At 33.3% G+C, this 26,731-nt stretch overlaps 3 protein-coding genes across 5 annotated transcripts; 2 read left to right on the forward strand and 1 right to left on the reverse strand.

Moving 5' to 3' along the window:
• Positions 1 to 1,690: 1,690 nt before the first annotated feature.
• Positions 1,691 to 11,219, forward strand: LOC132058962 (protein DECREASED SIZE EXCLUSION LIMIT 1). 3 transcript variants are annotated; one of them, XM_059451398.1, is made up of 14 exons: positions 1,691 to 1,805; positions 3,012 to 3,123; positions 3,206 to 3,268; positions 3,732 to 3,803; positions 3,964 to 4,020; positions 5,684 to 5,853; positions 6,897 to 6,955; positions 7,054 to 7,144; positions 8,166 to 8,232; positions 9,187 to 9,269; positions 9,372 to 9,463; positions 9,885 to 9,991; positions 10,470 to 10,533; positions 10,686 to 11,219. In XM_059451398.1, exons 2-14 carry the CDS (start codon positions 3,020 to 3,022, stop codon positions 10,782 to 10,784), a joined length of 1,128 nt encoding a protein of 375 aa, XP_059307381.1. In that variant the 5' UTR covers positions 1,691 to 1,805; positions 3,012 to 3,019; the 3' UTR covers positions 10,785 to 11,219. The 3 variants fall into 3 exon arrangements, with proteins under 3 accessions (XP_059307381.1, XP_059307382.1, XP_059307380.1); XM_059451399.1 differs by lacking the exon at positions 1,691 to 1,805 and adding an exon at positions 2,280 to 2,317; XM_059451397.1 differs by lacking the exon at positions 1,691 to 1,805 and having other exon boundaries at positions 3,005 to 3,123.
• A 1,388-nt stretch (positions 11,220 to 12,607) lies between these two features.
• Positions 12,608 to 16,946, forward strand: LOC132058964 (uncharacterized). The gene is made up of 4 exons (XM_059451401.1): positions 12,608 to 12,910; positions 14,813 to 15,110; positions 15,838 to 15,888; positions 16,280 to 16,946. Exons 1-4 carry the CDS (start codon positions 12,621 to 12,623, stop codon positions 16,688 to 16,690), a joined length of 1,050 nt encoding a protein of 349 aa, XP_059307384.1. The 5' UTR covers positions 12,608 to 12,620; the 3' UTR covers positions 16,691 to 16,946.
• A 1,372-nt stretch (positions 16,947 to 18,318) lies between these two features.
• LOC132058963 (deSI-like protein At4g17486) lies at positions 18,319 to 21,768 on the reverse strand. Its single transcript, XM_059451400.1, has 3 exons — positions 21,536 to 21,768; positions 19,943 to 20,230; positions 18,319 to 18,868 (listed from the first exon to the last, which is right to left on the reverse strand). Exons 1-3 carry the CDS (start codon positions 21,663 to 21,665, stop codon positions 18,621 to 18,623), a joined length of 666 nt encoding a protein of 221 aa, XP_059307383.1. The 5' UTR covers positions 21,666 to 21,768; the 3' UTR covers positions 18,319 to 18,620.
• Positions 21,769 to 26,731: the final 4,963 nt, after the last annotated feature.

Below are 26,731 nucleotides of genomic sequence, written 5' to 3' on the forward strand. Positions count from 1 at the left end.
GCTCGAACCAGAATTTGGTGAAGGATTTAGGAATTCTATTCATCCACCTCAGCCTTTGGTGGTGGATTAAATACTTCAATCCCAAAGAATGATTTTTGTAATTCTTTCTAAGGTTTTTTCTTTTGTTAATGTTATAAGTAGGGATATGATATCAGTGCCACTAGTAAATTGGATCAAGTTGTCAATTTTATTGAGCCATAGTCATATTTCCTATTTCAAACCTCTTATGCTTGGGAACTTTAAATGAAAATATTAGGGTTGATTCAGTGTTATAATTTAGTTGGATGTAATCTAAACCAAATCACACCTAGATTGTATTGGATGATTTTGTTTGACCAAGATTGAGTGTTATTTAAGATTCCAAGCAATGTTAATTAGGAAAAATTATACTCCAATTTTTATAAACACGAGACATAAATGATTTAATATTTTTAAGAAATCTTAAAAAATTATTGACAAAGGGAGTATGCGTGAAGTAGAGACAATCCAACATCAATAGCAATATCAGATAAATTATCTCTTAGGAGATATTCAATAAATTTGCACGATACATAAATATAAATAACACTTTTAAAAAAAAATTAAATAACACTAAAATAATATATAAATGATATACGAAAAAGTTGACCATGGAAACTTTAGTAATACTCTATTTCTTGTGTAAAATCAATTAATTAACTAGTGCTGAGCCCGAAGTTTATATGCATATATTCGTATAAAAATTATTAATAAGTACATGAATTATTGAGCAAGAAGTTACTCTACATATATCGTTCGACGCATAAATATTATCTAAAATTAAAAATCCAAAAGTATGTATGTCAAAGAAAAAAAATTGTTCTCAATTACATAAAGCGGCAAAAGTATTCTCAAATACATAAACACCACAAATATGAGGGGAAAAATTTAAAAACCACCCAAAAAAAGGGCAATCCGCAAAAAAAAAAAAAAAAAAAAACCATTTCTCTTTTTACTACTCCAATTAAAAAGTAATCGGCACATAATCATTGCTTTTATGTTGAGAATTTGACAAAAATGGACTTTTATATTTGATGGTAGGTTCAAAATAGTCCTTTAAGTATCACATGAGCAGTTTTGATTCTTTAAATTTGTGAAAAATGAGCACTTTCAGTGTCCATTAAATATTTATCAATTTTAATTAGTAAATTTAACCGAAATTATAAAAATAGAAAATATTTAATGTGAACTAGAATTTGAAAATATAATTGTTGCAGAAATTCTTGGTATAATTCAAGAGTCTGATGCAGTTTTTTGAGGTGCAATTTATATTATATTATCAGTTGTAGTTTTTTATATTGTTATTTTTGACGAAAATTTATGGTGGTTTTGGTTAAATTTTCTTTTTTCACAGCTCCGGTTAAACTTAATAATCAAAGTATGTATGATTAATACTCCCTCCATTTCAATTTATGTGAACTCATTTGATTGGGCAAGACATTTAAGAAATAGTAAAAACTTTTGAAACTTGTGGTTCAAAATAAGTCTTGAATATTTGTGTGGCTGTAAATCATTTACAAAGTGAATTTATTTTCAAATTAGGAAAGAGGTCATTCATTTTGGCACAGATTAAAAAAGAAATAGGTTCACATAAATTGAAATAGAGAGAGTATCTGATATGGACCAATCGGATCTACTTTTGGCAAAGTTAAAGGACTAAAACTGTTCAAATAATACTTAAGGGGCCATTTTAAACCTACTATATAAAGGACTACAATAATTCTTTAGACCATATAGTGAAATCGCCATTCCCTAATTCCTCTGCAAACTCACTCTTCATACTTCAGGTAATTCTATAAAGGAAAATATTGACATATGTGTTTTTTTTGAGTAATTCCATATATATATATAGATATAGTAAGGTTTCCCTTCTTTTTTTTAAAAAAAATAAAATAAGGATTTTGCTCAATTAGAGTTGAAAAGTATCCATTTTTTTTTCTTTCAAAATCTGAATAAGTTTCTGTTAATTATGATTTGTAGTGTTCCAATATGTGTACAACGGTATATAGTGACTGTATAATATATGTACATGCACTGTTCCAATTTATTTGTCTTATTTTTCTTTTTATTATGTCTTTTTCCTTTTCTGGAAACTCTTTAATTTTTACTTTTCACCAGAAATGTTTAATTAAATAATATTTTGATACATTCTTACATATTTTTAATTTAATACCACACAATTCAAAAGGTTTCTTTATTTTCTTAAATTCCGTACCAAGTCAAAACTGGACAAACGAATTGAAACGGAGGGAGTGTATCGGCTACGATAAGTAAACAGTGAATCCGGCCGGCTATTTGTGTAAAAATCCTTTTTTTCTTTTTCTTCTTTTAGCTGTTACTTGCGGCGGTTTTGCTCCAGCTTTGCTGCTTTCTAGTTGCTGTAGTTTTAAATGCTGTGTTGGTGCACTCCCTTGTTTGTTGTGCAACAATGCTTGTCATGTCTTGTCTCGTGGCATATTGTACCAGCTCTAGCATATACACTTGATTGCCTTGATCTATTTTTATTTCTAATTTGAGTTGATTTCATATGTCCTGGTCATTTCTGACGATCATATAATACATTTGTTATTTTATGTTTGTGATTTATTAGTAAACATGTGCACAATATTTATTTTTATGACTTTAATACAACTTAAGCAGATCATGATGACACGTTTATAATAAATACATACGGTGTTATGCTCTCTTTTACTTCAATGTATTAGAAATCAGAAGGTATGATGTGAAATGATGATTAAAAGATTAGACTTATATGTGCATACACTAGCACAACATTCAAATATGCTTAGCTCATCAAACTTCATAATAGTTACACCAAGTGATTTTAAACGTATAGGCATAGAGATGGGCGTTTTCTCTTTTCATGAAGCAAGGCTTAAGCTCCAGAACACGATATCAGTCCCACGGACTTTAATTCGAACTTCTAAAATGATACTTAAAATAGTTTTAAGCATTATGCCAAACTATTTTTTGACAAAATGCTTCAATGGCAGGACAAGGCATGAGTGGAAGACCAGCGCCAGACCCGGTGTCAGTGCTACGAGGTCACCGCGCTTCTGTAGCTGACATTTGTTTTCATCCTTCTAACAGCATATTATTTTCTGGGTATGAAATTTTCGAGTTATTTAAGGCCTTTTACATTGATCATAAGTCAAACTGATTAGTTACATACGCAGTTACATTTCAGGTCAACTGATGGAGAATTGCGGATTTGGAATACAGTCCAACATCGTACAGTTTCTTCTGCTTGGTATAGTTTATAATTCCTCTATTCCATTTAATCTGACACACTTTCCTTTTCACGCAAGAATCTACGGATTGTTTTAGTCTTTCTTTCCTAAACTTCATGCCCAGTCAAACACTGCCACATAAATTGGGACAGTGTAATGTTTTGGCTGGCTCCCGATTTTCATTATGTTTTCTGGATTTATTCTTTGCCCACTCTGATTAATTCGGATTGAGGTGTAGTAAATGTTATAGTATGAACTTTATGCAACCCAACTAGATTTAGACTGTGGCCTAGTTGTTGTTGTATTGAGAACTTATTCTTAGCGGAACCCAATTAGTTGGGGATTGAGGCTTAGCTATGGTTGTACTTGGAGCTTCTTTTTAACCAACTAGTTTGGGATTGAGGCGTACTCATAAGTACTCTGAATTTATGCTTGGAATCATAACATAGTTGGAATTTAATAGTTGATTATTGTTACCTGCAGGGTGCATAGTGCAGCACATGGGGTTATTTGTGTTGCTGCAAGTCCTGTTCTCGGGGATAACAAAGTTATCAGGTGTCTCTCTCTCTTTCTAATCGTTGTTAATTTATTTGATATTTCAGTCAGTGATATTGTCACAATGCCTTTGAGTTTGAATGGAGGATGTTTTAGTCCCTCTCCTCTTCTGGGTAGGTGGGTTAATTTGATTGAACGTTTGACCTTTCTATTTCCACAGCCAGGGTAGAGATGGTACTGTCAAATGTTGGGATTTTGGAGGAGGAGGTTTGTCCAGGTATTCAGGTTTACATATTTTAAATTATACTCCCTCCGTTTCAATTTATATGAACCCATTTGACTGGGCATGACATTTAAGAAAGAGGGAAGACTTTTGAAACTTGGGTTCAAAATAAGCCTTGAAAATTTGTGTGGCCAGGTCATTCATAAAGTGAATTTGTTTCCAAATTAGGAAAGAGGTCATTCATTTTGGCACGGACTAAAAAGGAAATAGGTTCAAACAAATTGAAACAGAGGGAGTACATAAATGTTATTATATTCTCGTCATTAGTTACTACCGGATACTTTACATAGAGCGCATTAGTTTGCATCTTGATTCATTTATTTCTTGCATAGCATGTGGTGGGGTTCTGTGGAATGTTCACATGAAACAGTTATTTGGTGTGATTATGCAAGATAGCTTATTTTGTTCCCTGGATTCTTGGTTCAAATTCAATCACAGCCTCTTTACTATCATCACTTCTAAGAAACTGAACGCATTATTTTTCCCCTTTTTTCTGTAAGTTAAATCATTATGTGTTCCTTCTGGGTGCTAGGAGAAAATATTTGGAACCCCAGACGTGGTTTCAGATCCCACATCATCCGCACTATGATCGTATTGAATTTCAAGACTATGCAGAGATTGGTATATTAGTCGTATCAAGAAACTAAACCTTCCAAAAGTCAGACCTTCTATCTCTGATCATAGCAGTGTTGATGTAAAAACTGGAAAGTCTTATGATCTAAAACATTTTCATGATACAGCAAGATGTCATTGGTAGTGGAAGTCACCTTTGTTTTTTAGAGAGTTTAGACTTAAGACTTGTTCTCTCGCTTGGGGCTGAGCATGGGGAAGCTTTTGCGGTACCACTCCTACCAATTTCTTTTTTAAACTTTATTTACAAAACCATCTAAAAGTCTTTGCAACCTGATGGTTTTATACTAATAAATAGACTTGTAATATCTCAGTGTATCAGCAGAAAAGGTATTCTCAACCAATGCATCAGTTTTAATCAAAATCAATTAGCATGAAATGCAAGGACAAATGCAGAAATTCCAATACTTTTGACAACTAGATCACTATGCTTATTATGAAAAGTCTAATTGAGGAATACGAGATTTAGAGTTCTATATATTGTGCATGGCAAACATGTTCAACTTCTTCCTCTTCTTTGTTTTTGTCTTTTTGGGTGGGCCGCGGAGTGGGTGGGTGCGTGGGGGGTGGTGAGGGGACTTCCTTCTTTTTTCATTATTTTTAGTCCAATATTTTGTATTTACGAAGTTATACTTAAATGTGACTAGTGCTGCAGGTTTCAAAGTTTCCTAGGCCTTCATATTGCACAAGTCACGCATCACATTTTGTGGCTTGAAATTTTTTTTGGCGAAATCTATATCAACAAAGGAAAAAGAAAAATTCCTAATTTTATGAAAAATTCCTAATTTTATTCATGACGACTGTTAAATCATATTACAATTCTGTTATGAGGAATGGATTCTAGGTGCTGCAGATCTTGCATATCAACTTTGCTGGACAAATATTTGCAACATTATCTTTTCAATACTCATTCCTTTACTTTCTTTTACTAGATTTGCTGGCATGTTAGTTTGACTTTCTTTACCCTTTGGTGGTGTTCAATCTCCGTTTACCTTATGATTAGGAACGTGGTTTGTGTTTTCAACAGGACACCATTACTTACAATAAAGACAAACGCTTATCACTTCTGCAAACTCTCAATTGCAAAGTCACCAAGTGAGGCATTGAAGATTGATGATCTGGAAATAAACGAAATTGTTGATGACATGCAAAGGGAAGAACAAGGAGATCAACCCACTGATTCCACCAAATCCAAAGGTTTTTATCTCTTGCTTGCCTTTTCTTCACTTTTCAGTTCCTCATTTTTAATTTAGCTCTGTCTGTAACTTCTGGAATTTGCATGATTTGAGTTAAAACGTGCACTCACCTAGATTACTACAGATTTTCAAATTTTGGTCAACTAAATGATATATTAAAGGTCTATTTGAATTGACTTCAATATGCTCTCAATATAGGCGTTAAAGGAAAAATATCAGATCCATGTCAAGTGTTTTGGGTGTTATAGTTATTTTAAAGCGTCCACATCTAATCCAAAATTGTCGGAGTTTGAATAATGAGAACAAACTGAATACAACCTTAGTGAAAGTTGCAGATTAGATCATTTTTACCTGGCAGACTTGTCCTTCAGATTTCGGGATATGATTTACATACTTATTAGTGAAAGTTCCAAGTCAGTTTCGAAAGTCATGCCTCCTTTGCTTAAGAAATAGACCAATACTTCTGTTCTGTAAAACATGCTACTCATTACTGTCATTTCTCTGGAGAAATCAAATCCTCAAATGTTTATTATAAGTTCTCCAATTTGAAGTGTCAAATTTGGTAACATCCATAGGCAACATGGTGTGACTAGGTCTGAAGAAAGCTTCCCAAACACTTAAATCATCCAAATTTCCCTGTAATGACAGAACTTCCATCAAGAATGCTTTTAGTCAAAGGTCTTTCACGTGGAGCTTTGGCAAAGGCCTTTTGGTAGTTAGTACCTTTGCAGTCATAATACAGTACCAAACTGGTAGGTCTCATGTGTTGTATATAAGATCAAGACTTAATATCAAGGAATGGAATCAATATACTCAAGAAAAACAGTTTGTTGTGGTTTTTGTTGTATATAAAGACTCGGTGATCAGTGTTTCTTACATGCGCTTATATGTTGTAGAAATCTTTGATCTACTCCTTTCCTTTATATTGATGTGCTTGTCAACTAAAATATTGCTCCTTTTTTCACCTGGATTTGATTGATTTCTGCATTGCTTTAATAATGTTTGAGTGATATAATAAGATTGTCAACATATTGAAATTTTCAGGTAAGGAGCTCAGTGAAGGACCAAAATATGTTGCTATAGCAGGGGAACAGTCTTCTGTGGTTGGTTGATGGTTATTTCTGTTATTTCTCATACGTAATCTTTTCTTTTGAGTTTCTCTAATGGAATTTACTGAACTATAACCAATCAATGTGCAAAGGTTGAGATTTGGGATGTCAATACTGCAGAAAGAATTGCACAGCTGCCTCATAGCTCTGGTAGCCTCTCAAATCAGACTCCGAGCCAAAGTGGTCTGTTTTTTTTCCTTTTGTAGGCTATTTTTGAAAACTAGTTTTGTACTTCTGTGAGATCTTATTGTGTTCTGGCTAGCTTTGAATGATAGTTTACTTCTTAGAAGGTATGTTGAACTTTAGGATTTTTATGAGAATTATTTACTTCATTTCCATCTTGTGATATCTCTGGATGCTGGTGGATCTAAAGTAGTGGTGAGAAGGTACTAGAAATTATTAGGTCACTTGGGTGTGACACCTAAGTGTCAAGACTCATATCTTATATATGACATTAGATATTTGTGATCATAGTCAATGTAGGAGTTTGTAGAGATAGCAGTGCCAATATTACTAATTTCATTAGGAGACTTCCTAGGCTTGGCAATAATAATAGAAATTTGGGTGGTACTTCTTGGAAGCATACATCTATTACTAACAAATTCCAATTTGCATGATTAATGAAAATAGCCATATAATAGTGCTTAAACAATAAGATAAATTAAGGTGCACCTAAAGCTTCTACAATTTTCTTTCAGTAGCTTTTGGAACACCTTCTATGGGTACTTTAGAATGGCACAATTTTCCAAAGGGAAATCGAAACTTCTGAAAGCTAATTTTGGGCTTGTACAGGTTAAACATACAAAATGCACAACCACATGTGATTTTCTACAGAAAGAATGTGTTGGTACAACAAAATGTACTAGTGCTTTCCCATCTCCAAAAAAAAGTTCTAGTCCTTTCCACAAATAGGAGCTTCCAAACTACGGGTTCCAAGACCTGGGATAAGCAGGGAGAGGGTTGGAGGTAGAAACAATTTTTAAGATGCAATGATATATTACCTCATTGAGAGTTTACTGTATTTTGCTTATTTATGTAATTTCAATTTCTCTTCCTCTAGCTTGTAGCACATACTTTGGTATCAGCTTGTAAAACTATGATATCTGCTTGGGTTTTTCTATCTCTCCGTCAGGATACTCACTGTTGTTTCGCCTTTTAATTTGATTTAAAATATCTGTTTGCATCATAAAGTAAGTACTTGCAGGAATGTGCATGGCGATTCAAGCGTTTTTACCTTCTGAATCTCAGGGGCTTCTAAGTGTTATGGCAGGGTTTGTTCTCATATCTCTAATAATAACCAATTTACATTTCTTATCTACGTGTCTTTACATTCGTATTCAACTGTGCTTCCTTGTATACTTGTATTTGCTTTTTTGTACAAAGAAGGAGTAGATTTTTCAACATTCTCAATACTCAAAATTCCCTGAATGCTTACTTCCTCTCGAGATGAATGCAGAAATTTTTTCTAAATTACAGTGGAGCATTTAAAATGCTTGTATGGTAAAAGCTATAATCATGCTTCTTTGATCATTCAGATGTGAAGTGATTCTGGGGCACACATGTTGATATAACTTTAACAATTAACAATTTAACATGTCCTGCAATCTAAGGAATTCTCTTTCCACTTCGAGCTGACTCACTGGACTTCATTTTTTCTGGGGTTTTGTATCTAAACCCTCATAGAGCCTCTTTCCGCTCTCAGCCAAAAACAATATTGCTGTCTGACTCAGATTCCTAAGCCATCAGTCTCACTTCCTCTTTTATTAGAATTCACAACTGCACTCTAGAACATTACCGAGAGAATGTATTCCATACTAGCTGTTGGATATCATGTGCATTGGAACCAAATAGCCCTTAACACTAGTAAAAATGTAAAATAGCCAGAAAGCAAACTGCTATCTCTAAATTTATTTTCACATTGAATGTCTTATAGTCAATGAAATCATTATAATAAATCATGTACAGAGAGTTGTCCCTGTTGCCAAAGAATTGTGAACTGGAATGAAAAATGATACAAAAATCTTCAGTTCTTAATAGCAAGATAATTTAAATTTTCAGAGTGAGATTACTATGCAACATTTGAAAAGTGATTATTCATCACATTAAAAGTGTGATCATCTTCTTTTCGATAGGGAATTATAACTGTTAAAAAATGATATACGTGTATTTCATCAGTTGGTGCTTGACTTACCAAACAAGATTCAAATACATATATATGCCTACAGGTACGAGGATGGATCCATTGCTTGGTGGGACTTACGTAATCCCGGAGTCCCATTGACTTCAGTCAAGTTTCATTCAGAACCAGGTACATTATTCTACCATACATAAAACGCTTCATAATGCACCTTTCCTAGTTCTATTTTCATTCTTACAACAGGCATAAAAGTCATCTTGTCTTCTCCTACAGTTTTAAGTTTATGCATAGATGGATCATGCAAAGGTGGTCTTTCTGGAGCTGCTGATGAGAAAATTTTGATGTTTGCATTGGACCATTCTAGGGTAACTCCAACTTAATCTCTAATTGCAAGATATACTATTGATGTGCATGTATTTTTCACATAAACTCCTCTTATAGCAAGATACTATTACTAGACGTCTTGGTTGATGACTGATTTGAAACTGATTTTGAAATGTGCATGCCTTAATGCCCTGAGGAAAATTTGATTCTGATGTTTGAACTTCATTATCCACATGCATTGACAAGTTGGTCATTCTTTTGAAGCTGATCATCCTTAGTGATATTGTGTTAAATCTGTAGCATACATCAAGCCAAGGAAAAAATTGTCCATACTTAATAAATATATTTCTGCAGTTTGCAGCTATTAATAGTTATTAGTTGTGGACCTTTATATATTTTATTTATTTATTTGCAGGTCTATAATCCAGTGAATGTAATTTTTTTACTTTTTCTGTAAACTAGGGTTCTTGTTTGATCAGAAAAGAAATTGTTTTGGAGAGACCTGGCATAGCTGGAACCTCAATCCGCCCAGACGGGAAAATCGCTGCAACTGCTGGTTGGGATCAGCGGTAGGGATCTCAGAGACTTTCATGTATATTGTGGCTGGTTAGGGTGTCCTTCCACGCCCTTCTGCCAATGAAAGAACATTCCTTTATAAGCATGTGTATCGTATTCTGTCAATGAAAGAAAACATGATGTGATCTTTGTATTAAAAGTTATATCTTCCTTTAAAGCCGAAGGAAACATGAATCTAGTGTTTATGTTTATTAAGGTCAGACAGTGTTAAATGTTTAATGTACTCTCCTGGAAGCATCACACCTTTTTTGTCAAAGTAGAAAATTCACCTTTTTGATCTTGTACGGAAGTATAGATGTTTTTTAACTAATACAGTTGGCAGTTGGCACATTCCTTTAAGATAGCTGCTTGTGAGATATTCTACAAAGATGTTGCTTTATTTGTGTTCTTTTAGCATTGTGTTTAAGCATGTTGCTCATGTATTTGAATGTCACTCTAACATTAGCTAATTCACTTATCTTCTATTGTCAGGGTGAGGATTTACAATTATCGCAAGGGAAAACCTTTGGCTATTTTGAAATATCATCACGCTACGGTATGCAGTTCCCTTTTCTTTCTGTTGACTGTTCTTTTCCCTTAAACAATTATCGAACTGAATTCATTCGATTCTTTTGTCCGTACTTTCATGAATCCTGGATATATCCACTTAATTTCTCTAAGACACTCCTGCACGATATGTTTTTGCAGTGCAATGCGGTTTCATTCTCTGCTGACAACAAATTATTGGCCTCTGCATCTGAAGACACGACAGTTGCTCTTTGGGAACTTTATCCTCCTAGAACATGATGTTGTATAGTTGTTAATCTCCCCTAAATTAGTACTTTAGACAACGATGTACCTCTAGACAAACAGTGCTTTGTAGGTCATGATGGGCAATATAAACACTGCTACTGTATTTGCTTGTCTCAATCGTAGTGGAGGATTTCCAGAAAGGATAGAAGATCTAACAGGGTCAGTGTATAAAGTTTTGCGAAAAGGACGAAGTTTTTGCACGAGGCATGGTTCCCAGTTGAGCAGATGGAGTTGCTGGAAAAATATATTATTGATCATCCAGAAGGGAAGGGGACTAAAACTATCTCTTGGACATAACTTTTATGTGTGCTTTTAGCCTTGTAGGGGTCGTGATTGTTATGGTTCATAGATCGATATGAAAAGGTACTTATTTATTGATAACTTTCACTCTCTATAATCGATATATTTCTCTCATAAAGAGCATAATAATCTGCTAGACGAATATTTTTCAGTGGGGTATGAATGATCGTTCATATTGTGGTGTCGAAGTAGCTTCTGTAAAATGGAGTAGATAATATTTTCAATATTATGATATCATTGTAAGATTTTGAATATCCTTTTTAACATTTGTAAGAGCAAGTTAGTCCAAGTTAGGAATACCTTAGCTAACTTTTGATTGCAAACTGCACATAAATTACTATTATAAGGAATTGAGAACAAAGATAAATTATATTTTGTTAAAGTGTAGTCATCTCTTTCATAAATCATCCTTGCAAACAAGGTTTCATCAACCCCCCTACATTGTGCAATTTCACTCTTCACTTGTGCCAGTTGTTAATATTGGAACATCAGCTAGTAATTGGAAGGAAAAAAAAAATGAAAAGGGGAAATTTCTTAACTTGTCCAGCTAAAAATGTATAACACATTAGCAAAACTCAAATCACATAATTTTCCACATTTTTACCAAAATTGATGTTGATAACTTTTGGCTTACGTAATTTATAAGATTTGGAATGATAAAAATGTATCCGCACCGAGTGTTTACTCACTTAAAATGGTATATTTATGTGGTGATTTATGCCAATATCCTTTTTAGGTTCCTATTTAAATTTTATCCCTAGAAGTTGATAAAAATATAATCCTTTAAAAATTACTATTTCGGATAAAGTTAGATTCAAGTTGATGTTTTCTTATATATCTCTCAATCTTATTATTAAAAACATCAAATTATCGTTTAGCGTTGATAATAATTTATAAAATTTTAAACTGATCTAACATATTCTCAAAAAATTATCAAATTACTCAAAAGAAATTCTTAGATCTTAATCTAAACTATCCATAAGTTGCAAATAAAATAATCTTTTTTTTTTTATTATCCTCAACAAAAAAGGATCAACAACAATATTAAACCATAATATAAGGGAATCTTGGTAGCTCAGTTGTAGGCTATATGAACTTTTACTTAGTCGGTGAGGGTTCGATTCCTTGTAATTCCCTACCCTATTTTTTTTTTTTTTTAAAAAGCCCTAATATAAGGATCCATTTGTCCATAAGAATTTTTCACCTTTTTCCAGAAAACATTTTCACTTTATTTGGAAAATAAAATCAATCAAGCTTAAAGTTGTAAATTAAAAACCAAAAACCTCGTTTTCACTTTAACTACATTCAAACAACCAAATATTCTTTACAAAAACTATAACCAAACACAACTCCATCTTCAACTCCAACTTCGAAAAATTCCAAATAAAGTGAAAAATATTTAGACATTGCCAAACACCTAAAGAGTTTTACGTAATTTTCGGAAAAAAAAAAAAAAAACGAAAAAAGGAACATTCTTTAGAGATATTGTGAGAGTACTCACTTAAAAGCAAATGAAGTAGTAAATCAAGAATGCAAATTTCCATTACCATGAACACTCATTGGATATCTCCTTCCTATATATATTTCCCACAAATTAAAACTTCATCAACTTTAGAACCCACAACCAAAATTCAACCATTTAGCTCTAAACCAAATTCTCCAACTCATATCTCTCAAAAATTTGAATCTTTACCCTTTCATGTGAATTCCATAACTAGTACTTCAAACCCTTTTGTCAAACACTGCCTTAAACTTCGTCAAAGCTCTTCTTATCGCCACTCTCATGCTTCTGTTCTTGTTGTCGGTTCTACCCCTATTAGGTAACTTTCATTTTTTACTATTCCCTCCTCCGTCCTAATTTAAGTGTCTTGGTTTAACTAGATACGGCGTTAAAACAATAAAGAGAAACTCTTCAATCTTGTGGTCCTAAATTAAAATAGGTATAATGTACTAAAATGTCCTTTGAATCTTTTGGTTGTTAACTTGGCACTTAGGGCTCGTTTGGTACAGGGATAAATAATTCCGAGATTATATTTGAGATGAATTTATCACACGTTTGGTTGGGATAAAATGGTGGTACAATTAATCCCGGGATTAGTTATCCCGGAATTGTAGTGTTATTTTATCCCTGTGAGAGGGTGGAATAACTAATCCCGGGATAAGTCACGGGATTAGTTATTCGGGGATAACTTGTTTCCAACCAAACGACCCCTTAGAGTGTTGAATTGTCAACTTACTAAATATAGAAAAAGGAAGTCGTTTTAGAACAGACCAAAAAGGAAAGTAAGACACTTAAAATGAACGGAGGGAGAAATATATATATATTTTTTTTTGCTTGAAAATTTTGATGACTAATATCTCTTTTTATCATTTAGATATCCCAGAGGAACAGTCATTATATTTTATGTTCTTTAAGCTTTGAATTTGATTTTTCAATTTTGGAAAAAATTGAGGGGCTCATTGTCTTTGGTTTGGATTATTTCATCTGATTTAGGGTGTGTTTGGTATGAAGGAAAAATTTTCCTAGAAAATATTTTCTTGGATGGCAAGTGGTTCTCTTACTTTATTTTCTAGTGTTTGGTAAGTAAGCAAAGAAATATTATCCCAAGAGCAATTATATGTAATCTAGCAAAACACTATAGGGGAACACTTTCTTTTGACATAGCAGAATATCGAAATACTTGAGCTAGTAATAGCGCTGTGATTAAAATAAGTAGTGAAATAGCGAGAAATGAGAGTGTTACTGATCTCAAAACACTTGCCTCTTGAGAGCAATCATGATTTTCCTTGTGCTTTTCATGTTTCCAATTGAATGCTTGTAATGGACTATCATTCCCGCTATTAGTTGTCTGTGCTTATATCAACTGGAAAAACGAGAGGATGCCGACAGCATTGAGTCTTGAAGGTACAGCTTCATATGTGTTCTTTTAGTTAAAGAAGCTCATTTTCATCTTCTATAGTTATGATATATGGATCGGGTAACTTCCTGCTGAGTATTTTCTTCTGAGCTGTGTGCTTTTGTATGTGCTCCCTTATGAACTGTTGGTTTTTTATCTTTTGCACTTGTTCATATATTTTACTCATTCTTCCTTTTGTTTATTTTATACTATTTTATTTGCATTCTTCAATCTGCTGATTTAAAATTTGGAGCAACATGGCTCTAGCTATTCCATTTGGTTTGTCATTTGACAGTTTTGATCTTTGACGAGGTAAACGTTTTCCTGTAAAAGTTTGACCCCCCCCCCCCCAAAAAAAAAAATGAAAAGGAAAAAGAGTAGAGAGATTGCCACAAATTGCCGCCCACCAAAATAATAGCCAGCAAATGTATATTTTTTGTATATTAATGTATAATATACATAAGTATACATTTTTTGTATATAATGATGTATATTTTTTGTGCATTTGGCTAGCGAATGTAATTATTTTCGGCTGACCAGCCAAATGTGTAACTTTCCCCCAAAAAAAAAAATGGCAGCCCAATGCACAAAGTATCCCCCTTAACGCAGTGTCCAGGGAAGGGCCGCACCCCAAGGGGGTGCGATGTAGGCAGTCTACCCTGATGCAGGCATCAGTGGCTGATTCTGTGGCTCGAACGCATGACCTATAGGTCATATGGAGACAACTTTACCGTTGACAAAGTAGAATGAAAATCTCATGATTTAGTTCGGATTAGACAATGTTGTCTTGGTACTGATTTAACCGGTCTATGCGACTTTTCTCAGGGAAATATATAGTTTTCAAGAAAGAGTACAAGAGAGACCTATTACATTAGACTGCTTACTCGTGCTTGATGAAGCTCATATACCCGAAGACCTAAATCTTCAATCAGTTCGCCTTGTCCGCATCAGTTCAGCGGTGATGAAAAAACTCTCTGGTTTACAGTCGATTGATTCTATTGAAATGATTGCGTTAATGAAAATTCCCTCAACATTTCACAGTGTTGATGATGAGTTTCTAGAAGAAGACTGCAGTAGGTGGTTCCAAAATGCTCATCGAGTTCTAGTTCTTGATGGAATCCAGGTAATTTATTTAGACCCTGATCTTTGTTAGCTTAAAATCTTTTGTTTTTCTTCCTACTCAGAAGAATCAACTGTAACTAGGACTGTAATTTCAAGAATCAATGCTACTTGATTCTTTTTTAAACTTTTGTTCTGTACTAATGTGAAAACTTTTCTCCTTGTCTTCGCCTAGTTCAAATTCAAGAGTATTAAAAAAAAAAAAAAATATAGATATTGACAAATTGTGCTAAAGAACCAGATTTTTTTACAACCCAATAAATGACAGTAATTATGCTTTCCTTAAGGGTGTCTTAATTTCCTTAGGGGTTGTTTGGTTGCTGGTTTGGAAGAGTTATTCATGTATTAAAACTAGCATAGTTAATACCATATTTGGTAGCTTTCTAGTTGCTTTGTATAGAATTTATCATGCCAAGTACGGTGTTCGGTCACCATTTTACAATCCCACATAACTAAAACATGTACTCATTAGGTATGAGCCAATTTATGTATTATTTTATACAAGGTAAAAGATGGAATAACTAATTTCTGCATTATTAATACCTGCATAGGTCTAACCAGCAACCAAACGATCCCTTACTGTGTGAGAGAAGGAATTCTTTGTAGCTGTTAGATACAGTGAAGGAACAATACATCACTGTATCAAATACTATAACTAGTGATACTGTCTCTTTTAGGCAGGCATTGTAAAATATCAGAATCATTGGACTAATGACTGCTGGTTGATGCAGGACCCTGGTAATCTTGGCACATTACTTAGATCAGCGATGGCATTTGGATGGGTAAGAAGATAGTTTTAATTTTGATACTCGGGGATATTATGATTTATTTCTCAGCCATTCCCTCGACGGTCAAATTTTCGTTGTACTTTCTAGTTTCTATACTGCATCTTATGTTGAAGGAAGTTGGTGCTTTCACATTCTCATTATGGTTACGGCTTTATCAAACATTTTTGTCTGCAGACGACAAAACTTTAATTCATTACGTTCTCTAGCCAAATATACACTATTATGTACCAAAAATGCTTATTTTATGTATATCACACATTAATGTACAAAAAATGTACATTTGCTGACTATTATTTTGGTGGGTGGCTAATTATGTAAATTTCTCTTTATTTATTTGAATTGAGAAAAGCTGAAAGAAACTAGTAAAGGTTCAATCCTTTTGCAGGGTGGCGCCTTTCTGCTTCCTGGCTGTTGCGATCCATTCAATGATAAGGCGCTTAGAGCTAGTCGAGGAGCTTCCTTTCAACTCCCGTTAGTCTCCGGTGGTTGGCCCCACTTGGATACTCTAAGAAACCATTTTAACATGAAGATGGTGGCGGGTCACCCTGCAAACGATGAAAGCCCGAGCAGAATTTCGGGGCTCACCCGAGACTTTGCAGATTCGTTAGCAGATAAAGATTTGTGTTTGGTTTTGGGCAGCGAAGGAGGCGGCCTTTCCGAGAAATCTAAGGATGCAAGTGAGCTTGTGAGTATTCCGATGGCGGGAGAATTTGAGTCTCTCAACGTCTCAGTAGCTGGTGGAATATTCTTGTACATGTTACAACCTGAAAACCATAAATCTTTAAGCTCTGCTTGAAGCTTTTTCTCATCTTATTTCAACCAGCAAGGATTTTTAAGAAAGTGAATTCAAATATAATCACCAAATGACCTAAAGCTGTGGACACTTCACATATGGATTCAAACTGTGGTCTGCATTGTCTGTGCGGGCAAAGGCGGATCCAAAATTTAAGCTTGACGGCTTCAACCTTTTTAGTTTTTAGCACTAACCTATCGTATCGTTGAGATTATGGATTCCGAATATAATAATTGTTAATTTTTTGGTTTTTCTTGTCCCTTGAGTTTCCTGTGTTCTCTGCTTATAATTTTTTGGTGTTTCAGATTTCAAAATCTTCTCACTTAGAGACCACTGTACGAGAACAAATTACAAGAGCTTACAGAGAACATCCTTACAGCTCAAAAGAACTGGACTAAGATCCACATTAAATTCCAATCAGTATAAAAATTACGTGTCACACTTTACCTTTCAGCACCCTACTTCTGCATTAATTCAGGTATTCTTCATTACGTACTCTTGTAACGAAGATTAGGTGGAACAACGGTAATACAACAAATAGTACTGTCAAAGAAGTTAAGAGAATCATATCTAAAGCAATTTAAATAATGGGAAAAGGGTCAAAAATACCCCTCTATTTTGGAAAAAGGGTTAAAAATATCCTCCGAACTTATTTTGGATCAAAAAATACACACTCACATCCTTAAAGTTTTCAAATATACACCTGTCTTGTGAAATTATCTCCCAAAATAATCCGAAATCAGTTTTTAAACCGCCCATCATTTCAAACTCCCGACCCAACTAAATAATAGCATAAGATCCCCCCTTCCCCCACTATGTAGGTTTGAAGTTTGGGGGAATAAGATCTTATGGGTTATTATTTAGTTGGATCGTTTAAATGATGGAGTGGTTTAAAAACTGATTTCGGTTATTTTGGGAGATAATTCATAAGACAGGGGTATATTTGAAAACTTTAATGACGAGGGTATTTTTGATCCAAAATAAGTTCGGAGGATATTTTTAGCCCTTTTTCCAAAGTAGAGGGGTATTTTTGACCCTTTTCCCTTAAATAATTGACTAAAGCTGGCTGTCATTGAACTTAAACTAGTTACTGCCATTGAAAAAGAAGTGAGCTCCATAACTTTCGGGCTTAGCTCTTTTTTGGTGTAGATGAATAAACCGATAGTTTCTTTTAACTTCAACCTTTTCTCTCCACTTGCGAAGTTTGTGTTTTCTACTTTTAACAAGGAAATCATTTTCTTGATTTATAAGGAACTTGTTCTCCACACCAAACACACCCTTAAGGGAGATCTCTTCACAGTTTTTCCCTTTTTTTCTTTCTAGTAGAACTGCGTCACAAGTGCGGCAATATTTTTGAGGAGTCCGGACAAATAATTTATTACAAACACATCAGGCACTCCAAACCAATCCCTCTTCAACAAGCCAGCCTCTCTATTCTCTAGAACTACTACACTATAATATCACTATTTAAAAAAAAGAAAGTGCATTTTAAAAGTTCACACGTTACTGAATGATACATGAATTGAACTGAGACCTATTCTAGATGCAAGTGCCTTTCCAACTTAATAAACTAATAAGGCTAGTTTAGTAAGGCAAAATCCTAAATCATCAGTAGCTTTGTTTTAAAGTCAATATAACAGCTTTTGTGATGTGCTCATTCAACTAGAAACCCACCCAGGACCCGTGGCTTAGGTTTACAATGAGCTGACTACCAGTACTACCAAAAAAAAAAAAAAAGGAACGCTTTACAATTATCAGAAAATCGATCATATGTTTCGTCTAATTTACAGATACACAAATGCTGCACATATTTTTTCAAGCAGCTTCCTTTTTAATTTAAACAGCGATATCAAGAAAAACAATCAGACTTTTCTTTTTCACCTCCCCTGTTTAGTTCTATGAAAGCCTATTGAGTGATGAAAGAAAGCCATCGCTAAAGCTTCAATACTGATGGTGAGGTTGAACGAATCAAGGGAACAGCTGGAGGATGACGACTTCGTTGTCTACTACTTGATGCGGATCCTGAAGGACGAGTGGGCAAACTAGGTGCATTAGACGAGGCTATAAACCTACTTGAATGGCTTCGTAGTTTTTTCTTCTCGATGGTCGTATCTTCTGCCCTAATATGCCGGACTTTTGTCTCATTCAAACTGGCTGGGAGAACACAATTGCACAGAAAGCCTTGAATCGAGTAATAAACAACAAATTAGTCCTGGTACTTAAAAAACATGACTGTAGATAGATACTGATAATTTATTCTGTAATGGAAAGCAAAGTTGTTTCAAGTGTGAGATTAGGGAATATTGCAAATGGGCTTATGTCCAAAATGCAACTTAAAAATAAAAATAAAAAAAAAAAACAACAACAAGAAGTTTGGTCCTTGGCACATTTGAGGTACTGAAACTTTTACATGCTGGTCACAGGCTGGCTAGAAAAACATGTGATTTATCAAACTAGATCCATCATTTATGTTTCCACAAATCATAAGACTTCAATAATTAACTTGATCCACAAGGGACCACTAATTATTTAAGACTCCAAAGGCCACCATGTAAAAATACTAAGTATTGCAAGCAAGGTCAATATAGAGAAAAGTGTCCAGGTTGTCCCATTCCCTATCAGTAGTTGGATACAGGAAGGACATAAGATGTTCAAAGTACTCAATGAAGCTTAAGTTAGTCTAACCTTTTTTCAACCTTAATTAAAAAATAGATTAAAGAAAACAAAATGGGAACATTTTAACAAAATAATAATAATGGCTTCTCAACAACCTGCTGAATTGAATATCAGCACATTAAACCGGACAAGCTGATAGATGCTCAATTCAAAAAAACTTAGGGCTGGGTTGGTACAAGGGATAAGGATAAACAATCCCAGGATTATATTTGAGACAAATTTATCCCACGTTTGGTTGGGATAAAATGGTGGTACAACTAATCCCGGGATTAGATATGCCGGGATTGTAGTGTTATTTTATCCGTGTCGGAGGGTGGAGTAAATAATCCCGGGATAACTTATCCCAGGATAAGTTATCCTGGGATAACTTGTTTCCAACCAAACGACCCCTTACTGTTTACTTTTCTTTTCTTATGCAATATGTCATTAAAAGAGGAGCTCAACCGCCTTGAAGCAATCCAAACAATCAGAGCATAATTTCAAAGGCGGTGATCGTGTGCTTCAAATAATATGGGCAGTGAAAAAATGAGACCCAAAGAAATGGAAGAGGGTAAAAACATGGAAGATAGAAGTAATTACCAAGTCGGGCGAGCCGATTCACCCATCGAGGGATTGGCTTCCCTGTTAAACGAACGCAGACATCAGTGCAGAAATGGTTGCAGTTCTTTGTGATTAGATTGTAGGAGTTGCCAACATACTCCTCTGCCAGTTTCTCCATAAATGCACGTACCTCTTTTGGACCCAAGTCTGTTCTCCCTATAAGAATCGATTTTCTAAACGTGAAACCAGGGCATTGCTTCGGTTCCACTTCAAATATCCCAGTAGTCGGATGCTCATGAGCACCAAATGCATATTCAACTCCATGAACTGCAAAATGAGGAACAACTCTTCATTCACAAAAATATTCCACATTTTTCTAGTCAACTATTTCAAAGACTAGCATGAAAAGGAAGGCCAACAAGTTTCAACAGTTTCCCTATTTTCTCTAAGAACCAACAAGTTCCAAGCAAATCTCCATAGCCCAAACCAAACGCCTTCCCTAAGGGTAGATTCTTGAAATGAAAAAAAGCTGAAACGAAAATATAAGCAATCTCCAGTTAAATATTTGAGAATATAAAAGCCGACAAATGGTCAAATTTTCTACCAAAAACTGACTCAGGCATTCACATTCATTACACAGAAAGCTATAGCGAAACGATTCATTTTCATGGTAAAATGAAACATACTCCCCCTGTTTCTAAATAAATGGTGCTTTTTGACTTTTCATTTTAAAAAAAAATAAGTTGTGCCTAAGGATTTCAAGAAGAATCATTAAGTAGCTTTTCTTTTTTTAGGCATTTAATTAGGGCCTTTCGGAAACAGCCTCTCTACCTCGCAAGGTAGAGGTAGATACTAACGTATACTTTACCCTTCCCGGATCCCACTTGTGGGAATACACTGGGTATGTTGTTGTTGTTAATTAGGGCTAATTTTAGTAAAAACACTCCTAGTTTTCTAGGAATAAGCACTTTCTTAAGGGGTATGCATAAACAACAACATACCCAGTGTAATCCCACAAGTGGAGTCTGGGGAGGGTAGGATGTACGCAGACCTTACCTCTACTTTTATGGGGTAAAGAGGATGTTTCCGATACAACCTCAGCTCAAAAGAAACATAGTCAATACAGAATTGCAAGAGAAATTAGACAGCAAAATATCAAGATACCAAACAAATGGAGCAAACACAGAGCAATACACAAATAAGACATGTTGTCATGGTAAAATGAAACATTTATATTATTAGGTTTTAAGATCCAAATGAAGCATGTCAAAGGTGAAAGAAACCAAACAGACGAAATCCCACAACAACAACAACATACCCAGTGTAATCCCACAATTGGGGTCTAGCCGTCTGGGGAGGGTAGGATGTACGCAAAACTTACCTCAGGGGGTAAAGAGGCTGTTTCCGATAGACTCTTGGCTCAAAAGAAACGTAAGAGAAATAAGACAGCAAAACATCAAGATACCAAACAAATGGAGCTAACACACAGCAATACACACATAAGACATGTTGTCATGGTAAAATGAAACATATATATTATTAGGGTTAAAGATCCAAATGAAACATGTCAAAGATGAAAGCAGACCAATACCCAAAATGAAAGAATTTTGCATAAATTGAAAGGAATCAAACCTTGAACCCCAGAATGATAAACACCAAGGCCAAACCAGTAAGCATATCCATTGATGGGTGTCAGATCATATACATTCAGGTATACAGGAACAACCCCACTCTTCCTCTTCCTCTTCATTCGACACAACATCTTTTCTTTTCTCTTCAAATCTAATCTAAGTATGGGCTTCAAGAGGAATTGTGCACTTCCCTAAGACAATAATGGCAAATTCCAATTACCAATATTTTAATACCAAACCCCACACCTTTCCAATATAATATTAAGTGGTAAGTCCTAGGGGTGTTAGAGAACTGTTAGATGGTTTCGTTAAAAATTAATCCAATCCGAAATTCGAACCAAATCGATTAAATAAATAGAGCTGATACAATCCTAAATTCGAATTAAATCGATTACATAAACAGATACTTTTTTGGGTTTGATTTTAAATTTAAAAAAGTCGATAATATTTGATTTAGTTTTGATTTTATTAAAATAAAATCGAGAAAAAAATCGAACCGAACCGAACAGATAAATTATATACATAATTTATATATATATATATAAAATATATTAAATTAGATCGAAATTACTATGAAATTCAAGAAGTTTAATCACATTTTTTTTCTTTCATAAGGATTATCTAATCTTTTCTTCTGTCATAGAAAGATAAAGTTTTAAGAATCTTTAGTTTTTGAATATCCTAAGTTACATAGAATATATCATAAGACATTGTATAGTTTAATTTAATATACTTGACTTATTCTAAGTATATTTTATTACATTCGAAATGATATTACATTTACCTAATAAAAATTTTGTCACTTTATTTGTTTGTTTAATGTGAAGAAATAATAGTAGAAAAAAATAAGGAAAGAGCATATATTTATATATTGTAAAACCGATAACAATCAAACTAATAGATTTATATTATATTTGATTTGATTTAATTTTTAATATTTTAAAAATCACCTAGGTTGATTTGACTTTGATCGATCCAAACCGACCGTGAACACCCTAGTGGTAACAATTATGGAACAGCCATGCGATACTTGCTTTTGCTCTTGGGCTTCCCGGTTACTTAGGAAGGGAAAGTGCACATGTAGTCTTGGGACCCAATTTAAATCATAATCATAGTGAACAAAATTATTTAAGTTTAATCCATCTTTTCAACTTTTGACATACGTGAATCGAAATTTTTAAGATTCATGTCGGAAAAATAAAAAAATTCTAGAAAATTTTCATATTACTTGTGTAGCAAACTTTGACTATTTTAGATTATAGTTTAGATATACGTGACTGAAATTTAATTTTGACAAGATAAACTTCACCAATTTATGTGAAAGCTTCAGACATTTATACCTGAATTCATACATTTTCGCCTAAACTTTTTATTTGACTTTTCCCTTTGTGCTTGAACTTTTGTTTGAATTTCCACTCTAAACCTAGCTTATATGTGATACATGATGTCTAAGACAAAGATGATAACATAAGCATAAATCCACGGTTCATTATAATAAATTTAACAAAATCAGAGTCTACATTCAAATCAGAGCCATGGCGTATAATTTTTTCATAAGTTTAGCTGATATTTTTAAATTTCGACAAACGCGGCCGAATTTGCAAAAGTTTGCGTTCGAAAATATAAACTTTACGTGAAGCTTGGCATATTGCCTTTACAAGCAAACTTCACATATTTTTATTTGAAGTTTGGACATACGCTGCTCAAGTTTGATTTTAGCAAGCAGAACATCAACCATTTATGTCCGATCTTTAGACATTTTTGCTTGAATTTTTTACTATATAGAAACGGACCCGTTTCTATATGGATCGTCGTCCACCACTAGGGCCCACTCTTCTATAATTTATTATAATTTAAAAAAATAAAAATTAAGGGGCCCTCTTTTATAATAGTAGAAATTAAAAAAAAAAAAAATTTAAGATAGGAGCCACGTGAAGAATTAGGAGACAATTACAAAAAAATAAAAATAAAGTAGGGTCCACGTGAAGAAGTACGAGACAATTAATAAAAAATTACTACTATATAGAAGCGTAGGTTAAAACGCGTAAGCTTGTCTGTTAAGCATTATAAAAAAAGTAAAAATAAAAAGTGTGGTCCCATATTAACACCAACCAATATTAAAAAAAAAAAAAAAAAGAGAGAAGAAGTAAAAAAGGGAACTCACCATCTCCAAACTCACTTTAAAAAAAAAAGTGGATCCCGTATTAACAAAATCAAGCCAATATAAAAAAGTGAATCCCATATTAAAAAAACAAACAATGTAAAAAAAAAAGTGTAAACTTTGTATTCGTAGCAAACACTAATATAATAAAGTTTTAGATACGAAACACAAATTACAATGCTATATTAATCGTGTTTTGAATATATATATATATATATATATATATATATATATGCATAAAAATAGTGCAAACTAATAATGTCCAAAAGGGTGGGCCCCATACTAAACAACACCAAGCAATATAAAAAATAAAAAAAAAATAAAAAAAGAAGAAACCATATAAAGCATGAGTTTAGACCCATGCATCGTCGTCCGTTGTCCCTTAAAAAAAAAAAGGTGCGGGCCCCATACTAAATAACACCGAGCAATACAAAAAAAAACAAAAAAAGGAAGAAAAAAAGTGGAACTCACCATCTCCGAACTCATGGGAAAAAAAAAAGTGGACCCCATATTAACAAAATCAAGCAATATAAAAAAAAAAAGTGAACCCTATATTAGTAGTAATATAATGTTAAAAAAAAGTGCAGTCTTTGTATTCGTAGCAAACACTAATATAATAAAGTTTTAGATACGGAGCACAAACTACAATGCTATATTAATCGTGTTTTGAACATAATATATATATATATATATATAAATATATGCATAAAAATAGTGCAAATTAATAATGTCCAAAAAAAAAAGTGCACGCTAATCAAATTAGTACTCGTGCGGAAGTATTTCCCCTATCATAGAAGGTGTGAAGCAGGCGGGGTCTTTAAAGAAAAAAAGCAAAGCAAGTTCCAGGGATGCGGGCGGAGGGGGGTTTCTCGATAGTCCAAAACTAGTGATCTAGGCTTCTTCAAAAAGAATCGACGCATGCCGAGTAGACTACAATTTGTGGCACCATATCCTACCCCATATTAAAAAATCAAACAATATTCATATAATTTTCAAAGTATCTCACTAAGTCAATAATGATGGATTCATTGCCACGAGCGTATCAATCCATTAGTGGAGGAAATGAAATTGCTTTTTCTTCAAAAGGTTAAGTAGTCAAACCATACAATTTTTTTTTTTTTGCTATTCCGCCATGTCATTTATTTGTTATATTTACTAAAATAAATATACTTAAAATATTTATATTTTAAAATAAGATAGAATTTAATTACTTTTTTATTTATTCTTCCCAATAAATGTGAAAAGAGATTAATGTCGTAAAAAAAAAAAATCAAATGGAGATCAAATAATGAATAAGGTAAATGTCAAATTATAATTCTAATCGACGTTTTCTTAAAAAACCATGCAAAAGACAACATGACAAGTAATGAGCTAAACCGAGAATATTTACCAAAAATTAAAAAATAGTATTTCTTCATTTAAATAGAAAATCAATTTCTACTTTGTTTCATTTTAAACATGCAAAATTAATTTAATAATTTGAATTAGAATTATCAAATCAAAATTTGATAAAAAATAATAAGTATTTTACACCTTTAAATTAATCGAATTAAAATTGAAAGTATCAGTGATGCTTAAATATTGCTATTGTTTTATCTCAAAGAGAGGAAAATAGTTTCTTTTTAAATAAGTCTTCTCTTTTAAAAAATATTAATAAATTTGCCGATTTTGTATTCGTAGCAAACATTAATATAATAAAGTTTTAGATACGAAGCACAAACTACAATGTTATATTAATCGTATTTTGAACATAATATATATATATATATATATATAATCATTATCCAAACACAACTACATACACATAGATGCACTATAATGCTAAGTGTTGGGCCGGGTAAGAATACACTATAGAAACGTCCGTTTCTATATGGATGCGTCGTCCACCACTAGGGCCCACTCTTCTATAATTTATTATAATTTAAAAAAATAAAAATTAAGGGGCCCTCTTTTATAATAGTAGAAATTTAAAAAAAAAACAAATTTAAGATAGGGGCCACGTGAAGAATTAGGAGACAATTACAAAAAAAAATTAAAGTAGGGTCCACGTGAAGAAGTACGAGACAATTGCAACAAAAAAAAAAGACATTTAAATAATGATATTCAGAAAATGGTAAAAGTACGCTTAGAGAAAATTTAAAGAAGAGAAATTCAGAAAAAAAGAAATAACGATTTAAATTGAACACAAAAATCGCTAAAGAAGTTATAAAACCAAAACATTTAAAACTTATACCTTTGGGTATAAGTTTAGACACATACGTTTCACATAAATAATGAGGAATAACATCAAGAAGACGAAATATAAACGGTCTTCTATAATAGTAAATTATAAAATAAAAATAAAAAATTAAGGTGGGGCTCACTCTTCTCTAATAGTAGAATTTTTTTTTTAAAAAGGTGGGGTCCACTCTTCCATGATAGTAGAAATTAAAAAACCAAATTTAAGGTGGGCCCACTCTTCTATAGTAGTAGAGATAAAAAAATTAAGGTGGGGTCCACGTGAAGATGTAGAAGACAATTGCCAAATTTTTTTTAAAAAAAAATAAGTTGGGGTCCGGGTGAAGAAGTAGGAAAAAATTGCAACAAAAAAAAAAAAGGACATTTAAATAATGATAATAATTTCAGAAAATGGTAAAGGTACGCTTAGAGAAAATTTAAAGAAGAGAAATTTAGGAAAAAAGAAATAACGATTTAAATTGAACACCTAAACCGCTAAAGAAGTCATAAAACAAAAAGATTTAAAACTTATACCTTATACCTTTGGGTATAACTTTAGACAGGTATAAGTTTAGACACATACGTCTCACACAAATAATGAGGAATAACATCAAAAGGCGAAATATAAACGGCCAAGAAACGTATATACATATTTTCTTAAAATGATGAAGTTGTGGGAATGCACTAGGTATGTTGTTGTTAATTAGGGATAATTTTAGTAAAAACACTCCTAGTTTTCTAGGAATAAGCACTTTCTTAAGGGGTATCATGTGATAAACAATAACATACCCAGTGTAATTCCACAAGTGAAGTCTTGAT

The sequence above is a fragment of the Lycium ferocissimum genome, chromosome 6 (assembly GCF_029784015.1).
Source record: "Lycium ferocissimum isolate CSIRO_LF1 chromosome 6, AGI_CSIRO_Lferr_CH_V1, whole genome shotgun sequence".
Taxonomy (NCBI): Eukaryota; Viridiplantae; Streptophyta; class Magnoliopsida; order Solanales; family Solanaceae; genus Lycium; species Lycium ferocissimum.